We start from the raw sequence: 6,932 nt of genomic DNA, 5'->3' as shown, positions 1-6,932 counted from the left end.
GCATTTTGGGCTCCATATTAACAGAAGTGCAAGCTATAAATCAAACAAACAAGCAAATAAAATAATAAGAATGTGATGAAGTCCTGTGGGGAATAAGGGCAAGAGGAGGAAGGAAATGGAATGTCAGCCCTTTCTTTGGTCACCAAACTCAACAGGCCTCTAGATAAACTGCATCTATAAAAACTGTTTCCCGTGCTTAACATAACTACAAAAAACATAGGCTTGACTATCAAGTTGAAATGATGAGGCTATTCAATTTGGATTTGCAATTGTTGTTAACTGTTACCAAGTTGATGTCATGAATGAGAGACCTCCAAGTCACAGCCCTGCTTAGATCTTGCAGACTCATAACCATGGCTTCCTGGATTGTGTCTATCCATCTGGAATGTGGTCTTCTTCTTTTCCTACTGCCTTCTACCTCACAAAGCCTTTTTGTCTTTCCTAGTGAGTCATGTTTTCTTATGATATGTCCCAAATACGTCAGTCTCAGTTTAATCATCTTGGCTTCTAGGGATTGCTCAGGCTTGATATGCTCTAGGAACCATTTGTATATCTTTTCAGCAGTCCACAGTATTTGCAATAGAACAAAAGCTTCTCCTCATGATTGTGGTGATGGACTGAATGAGGATGAAGAAACTGAATAGAGAGATGTCCTAAAACAGATCAGTTGTGCAGTAAAAGAACCCTCTGCTTTGCAGTCTGGGTGTATTCAATTCAGACATAAACCTAAATACCCAACTTTTTGGCAATGGTCATAGGTCAACTACGCCCGCCTTTGAAGATATCTGATCTGACTATTGTGATCAATGGCTTAAAGCAGTGGTTCTCAACCTGTGGATCCCCAAATATTTTAACCTTAAACTCCCAGAAATCCTAACAGCTGGTAAACTGGTTAGGATTTCTGTGAGTTACAGGCCAAAACACCTGGGGACCCTCAGGTTGAGAACCACTGGGTTAAAAGCCTTTTAGCCTGCCGTAAGTTGCCTTGAAAACATCCTCTGAAAAATGTTCAGAAACTTTAGCTGGATGCTGTGATAGACCAGGCCAGGAGCCCTGGTTACCAAAATTTATGTAACAATTGTGACTCCTTTGCTTCAATTGTTTCACAGATTACCAAGTTGTTTCTCAGCACAATTCAAAGTGTTGGTTGTGGTATACCATTGGCATGTGGAGGATTTGGAGTGTAAGACCTCTGCGAAAGTGAAAAACTATAAATTTTTAAAAGCCACATTTTTTAACCCAAGACAACACATCTCTAGTTCCTCCAGGAGGACTCTGTGATCAACTTTTGTACAAAGCTGACCACAAAATCATACTAGAGGACTTAGAGATTCCTTGAGTAGTGTTGTATCTAAACACTTCTAGGTCCTCCAGTATGACAGTATTATAAATATCCAGCTGAAACTAAGCATTAGATTACTCTGGAGGACCTAGAGATTCCTAAAAATACCATATTAATTATTCTTTTACTGATCTGTTTTAGGACATCTTTCTATTCAGTTTCTTCATCCACATTCAGTATCTAAAAACATCTAAGTCCTCCAGTATGATAGTATGGTAAATATTTTTATGGCTGGAAACCGGGCTGAGTCCCTCTATGAGGTTGAGAAGCTCGGTATAGAAAACTGTGAAATAAATAAATATCCAGCTGAAACTAAGCATTAGGTTACTCTGGAGTACCTAGAGATTCCTAACAATAACATATTAATCAAATCCATGAATGATCAAATTCACAAAAGCTGAACCCACAAATATAGAGGGCCAACTGTATAATATTACACAAAGAGATTGCTCCTACTCTGAGATATTGATGTTACATAATTCAATCAGTCAATGTTTCACTGGGCTCTCTGTTCATTTTGGCACCAGCTTACTGGCATGTATATAATCTCACATTGTTGCAGTTGTCTACCATCCACCTCTCCATTGTTTTGTTGCTTCAAAATATGTTTCTCTTTCCAGTCCCCCAGGATTATCTTGGAAAAATGCAACATCTGGGGCATTCCAGAAAGACCAAATGATAGCTGCAGGAGGAATTATTGAATTACTGTCTTCAAACGTGTGCTGTTGATGAATATTTGACCTCAGTCACATCAGTATTAGTACTTTTAAAGGTACTGCAGAAAAATACATTCAGTAACTATTTCACACTATTCAGTAACTATTACAAAAGGGCAGCCAAGGCTTCCTGAACAGAGTTTCCAAGGCAGTAGTTGGCTCCATACATGCCTTTAATCACCCAGGAAAAAAGAAGCCCTTTCAGCAATAAGACTTGAATGGTATAGACCCTTTTGAAGAAAACTTAGGTGTATTTATTTATCATCTCAGAAGCGAATTGGGGGTACAGATATAATGTATTTAAAAACCCCAAAAAGGTAAACTTGGCATTATACTAAATGTCCTTTGACCAGAAGCTGGCCACTTGGAGTGCCTCTGGTGTCAATGTAAGGAGGTCTTCCATTGTGCATTTGGCAGGGCTCAGACTGTAAACTTTGATCAACGAGCCTCATTATTTATTTATTTATCTATTTATTTGTATATCTCTTTTCTCAGCCCTCAAAGCGGTTAACAGTAGCAAAATTCAATGCTCAAAACATAAAACGGTTAAAAACTATTAAAACAGTAGCATTATTGATTCCGCCTGGTATTCCAAGTAGATGTAAATTCTGGTATTAAGCTGTGTAGGAGTTTAAGTATGTGTAAGGTTGAGTAGCTGATGTAATTTTTTTATGTTATGTTTGAAAATAATTATTTTACATATAACCAATTAGGATGAAGGAAAAGTCTGATACTATAAATATCCAGCCAAAACCCATGTATGTCACTGGATTCTGAGAATTATCTCACAGTTTATGCCAGTCTGTTAGGCCCCTTTTATGCTGCCATATAATTCAAATGATCAAAGCAGATAATCCACATTATCTGCTTTGAACCAGACTATATGAGTCTACACTGCCATATAATCAAGTTCAAAACAGATAATCTGGATTTTAAATGGCAGTGTAGAAGGGGGCAGTGACGGCTGAAATAAAGACTGTTGAGTGAAGCATCCTCAGAGGTTGTGAGGTCTGTTGGAAACTAGGCAAGTGGGGTTTATATATCTGTGGAACGTCTAGGATGGGACACTGAAAAGCTGCAAGGCCATTAAATGGTAATCAAGATGGTCAATTGCAACATTCACACTTGCCTCAAACAGACAAGTGTTCTTTCTCCCACCCTGGACATTGCACAGATATATAAACCTCACTTGCCTAGTTTCCAACAGACTTCACAACCTCTGAGGATGCCTGCCATAGATGTGGGTGAAACATCAGTAAAGAATGCTTCTGGAACATGACCATACAGCCTGGAAAACTCACAGCAACCCACTGTTGAATAATTTCCTCCTTGGTGTGAAGTCACTGAACAAGCAAACCTGCCTGGTTTAGTGGCAACATCTGCAAGCATCTTCATTGAAAACTGTGCTATAGTTTTGTGACTGAAGGGCGAGTTGCCATGCTATTTGTGTTCCTATTTCCAATTGCTTGTCTGCCCTGGGGCTACTTCAGGAAATTGATTTTAGAATCAAGGTAGTTCTTTCTTGTTTTTATTTATAATATTTAAAAAAGTTCAAGTGTTAAACAGTCAAGAGTTCTGACATTCAGACAATCCAGAGCAAATTTTTTTACAATCATCTTTATGACAAATTAGCAGCGTTTCTATTGGACCCTGTTGTGGGTGAGGAACAAAGGGTTTAAAGTACTTTATTGCTAAAAGTTAAATGAAATACACTGGCAATTGTATTTTATCTTCTCAGTCACAGCTTCCCCATGCATCCAATCTACAGTTATCTGAAATGCAAAGGACATGCAGAAGTCAAAAGAGGAAAAGGATGAGGCAGGCCAAGGAGGGCCCCACAAGGAACTGAAAGGAAAGAAGCACTCTCCCTCTTTCCATGGGAATGAGCTTGCCACCTCGACACACAAGGCTGCCTCCAAACTTGTGACTTTGTGGCTTATTGGGTTGTGTCTTTAAAAATTAATAAACAAGAAGTCACTATGAAATGCTGGAACATTACAATAACAACCATCTTTACACAATGCAGCACACAAAGGCATTTCTCTTTGATGTCGCTTTCCATGGGAGGATAGCTGAGGGTGGCGCTAGCGTGCTGGTGACAAATTTATCAGTGATAGAGGAGGAAGGGGGGGGGGGTTCATTGATGATGCACTATGGCAGTGGTTCTCAACCAGGGGTCCCCAGATGTTTTTGGCCTTCAACTCCCAGAAATCCTAACAGTTGGTCAACTGGCTGGGATTTCTGGGAGTTGTAGGTAAAAAACATCTGGGGACCCCAGGTTGAGAACCACTGCACTACGGAGACCCTTCACCTGGGCTTTCAAATATGAGCAGTGTCCGCACCTCATCTACAGCACCTTCTATGTCCTGGACCTTCCACTATGGGGTTCAAGCTGCTTTATGAGCATGCCGGCATCAGTTGCCGGGTTGCAATTTGATTTAAACCTTTATTTATTGTTCCAAAAAATGTGCAGTGGTTGCTCAGAGAGACTCAGGAACAGCTAGTGCTCGACTCCAAACACAGTGCTGAAGCAGTGATGAAGCGACAGCAATATTGGAACAAATATAAAGTAATTTATTCATCCAAAATGTTTGATTTTTTTCATTTGTTACCCACATGGTCATAAACTGTTCAAGACAAGAGTCTCTACCCTATTTATCTATCTCACCCAGTGGTTTTTATAGTTTTATCCTTTTATCCACTGTGTTTAATCCTGTTTATATTCTGCATTTTATTGTATTATTTTGTTACTGTTTAGTATATTACTTGTTTTGCTTTTATTTGATGTTACTGTTTGTTGTATGTATTTATTTTGCCTTTTGTAATTTTTTGGGCTTGGCCTCATGCTAGCCACCCTGAGTCCCTTCGGGGAGATGGTGGCGGGGTATAAATAAAGTTTAATAATAACAATAACAACAACAAAAACAACAACAACTGTAAAAACTAGCATGATATGAGGATTTAAAGTTCGAACTGCAAAGACTCTGGCACAAGCCAGTCAAGGTGGTCCCAGTGGTGATCGGCACACTGGGTGCAGTGTCTAAAGACATTGACCTGCACTTAAACACAATTGGCACTAACAAAATTACCATCTGCCTGCTGCAGCAGGCCACCTTACTGGGATCTGCATGCATTATTCGCCGATACATCACACAGTCCTTGACACTTGGGAAGTGTCCGACGTGTGATCCAATACAATAGCCAGCAGAGTGATCTTGTCTGCTGTGGACTCATCTTGTTGTGTTTCTAATAATGATGATAATGATAATGATAATAATAATAATAATAATAATATAATTTGTAAGGGATGTTACTTTTTTAAAAATGAATCTCTTTCTACTTATTTTGTTTATGACTTAAGTTTTACTTACCAGTACAAATTTGCTTTTTTCCTGAAAAGGAAAAGTACTATCGGAAATATTAAGACATGTGTCTCGTATATGTGTTTGGAGGGGAGGGAGGGGAAGAAAGAGAGAGAGAAATTAAAGGTGTGGGCAGTGAGCATAAATACCTTAAAAGGACAAGATTACCAACATCCAGATATCAAGCAATTGAAAAGAGAGTTGCTCAAATGGAAAAGTGCCCATTAAACTATTCCGTAGCAAGTTGTTCGGAACGTAAAGCCTATGATCTCAAGAATGCTTCAAACATAATCTTCTGTGTGGATTCTGGCATTAGCATACAGCAAAAGGCACCACGATATTTCTCAATGATTTGTAAGTAGTCAAAAATTGGCCCATCTCTTTTTTTTATCATTTTTTTATTATTTTTTGTTGATTTCTTCTTTTCTCAGAAGCTGTAAATCAAGATGTTACATATAAATAGATTCCTTATAAAAAGGTCTTTGCCATTAGCTATTATAAGACGTCATTGCTAAAATGAAAATAAAACATTTCTTTTGTTATATTTTTTCCCATTTTTTTATATAAAATAAAAATTTGTCTCTTCTGTTATTGTATCCCCCTCCCCCCCTCCTCAGTCCTGGGGTGCTCATGGGAGTGGGCATGAGGAAGGTGGCATCTAAGGTGGTGCTGAATCTTGGTTGGACCTGGTCCGTGTGAGCCCGCGGTCTCCCTGTGTGCTGCATCTGTCAAAGGAATAGTAAGTCCTGCTGTCAGCCAGTCGGTACAGAGGGGGCGAGTCTGGGTCCATCGCCTCAGCGTTCCGCATACTTAAGAAGGGGGTGCTCTCAGCCACCAGCTCCTCATCAGACTCGCTGTATGAGGCGCTGCTCACTGAAAAGGAATCTCTAAGCATTTTGCCCCTGTGGGACAGGTGCCCATTCAGTTTGGACTTCCTCCACCTCCTGCTGTTGTTGCCTGTTCTCTTTGGCTGTTCTAGCGCAGTGATGTACTCGTGCGTGGTTTCATACTCGTCATCTTCCGTGATGCGAAAGGGACTGGAGGGCAAGCTCCCCGTGCTCTCATTCAGGTAGCTCCTTCTTTGGTAGTAACCGTCGTATCTCTGTATATCTTGAAAAGGGACCTGGTACCTTCGGAGCAATGGCTGCTGCTCCTCCACTTGGAAGCTAATGGATGCTGCGGGCGGCAGGGAGACGGCATGAGCAGAGTTGGGGGAGGTGATCTCAAAAGTAGGCATGTGGGTAGAGGCGGAGTAGTGAAAATCAACAGGCGACAGGCGTGCTGGGGTGGTCAAGGCAGACACGTACCTAGAAGAAGGAAAACAAAGGCACTGGTGTCAAGTTTAAACCTTTATGCCAATCATTTTGCCACGGAGCCCCCAGTGCCGCAATGGGTTTATTTATTTATTTATTTACTGCATTTATATGCCGCCCTTCTCACCCCGAAGGGGACTCAGAGTGGCTTACAATATATATTTTCATACAATATATTATATTATTAGCATAGTACAAT

The 6,932-nt window shown here is 40.2% G+C and overlaps 1 protein-coding gene across 3 annotated transcripts in view; it reads right to left on the bottom strand.

Annotated features, from left to right (window-relative positions):
* Positions 1–3,573: 3,573 nt before the first annotated feature.
* NRG2 (neuregulin 2) overlaps positions 3,574–6,932 on the bottom strand; it is a 178,643-nt gene continuing 175,284 nt past the window's right edge. For all 3 annotated transcript variants that reach the window (XM_060774146.2, XM_060774147.2, XM_060774145.2), the window contains one exon: positions 3,574–6,727. In XM_060774146.2, coding sequence (XP_060630129.2) covers positions 6,079–6,727 — 649 coding nt within the window. In that variant the 3' untranslated portion in view covers positions 3,574–6,078. The remainder of the gene's footprint in view (positions 6,728–6,932) is intronic.

The sequence above is a fragment of the Anolis sagrei genome, chromosome 4, assembly GCF_037176765.1.
Source record: "Anolis sagrei isolate rAnoSag1 chromosome 4, rAnoSag1.mat, whole genome shotgun sequence".
NCBI lineage: Eukaryota > Metazoa > Chordata > Lepidosauria > Squamata > Dactyloidae > Anolis > Anolis sagrei.
The sequence above is the reverse complement of the archived record's forward strand: the minus strand, read 5'-3'. Positions and strand labels throughout refer to the sequence as shown.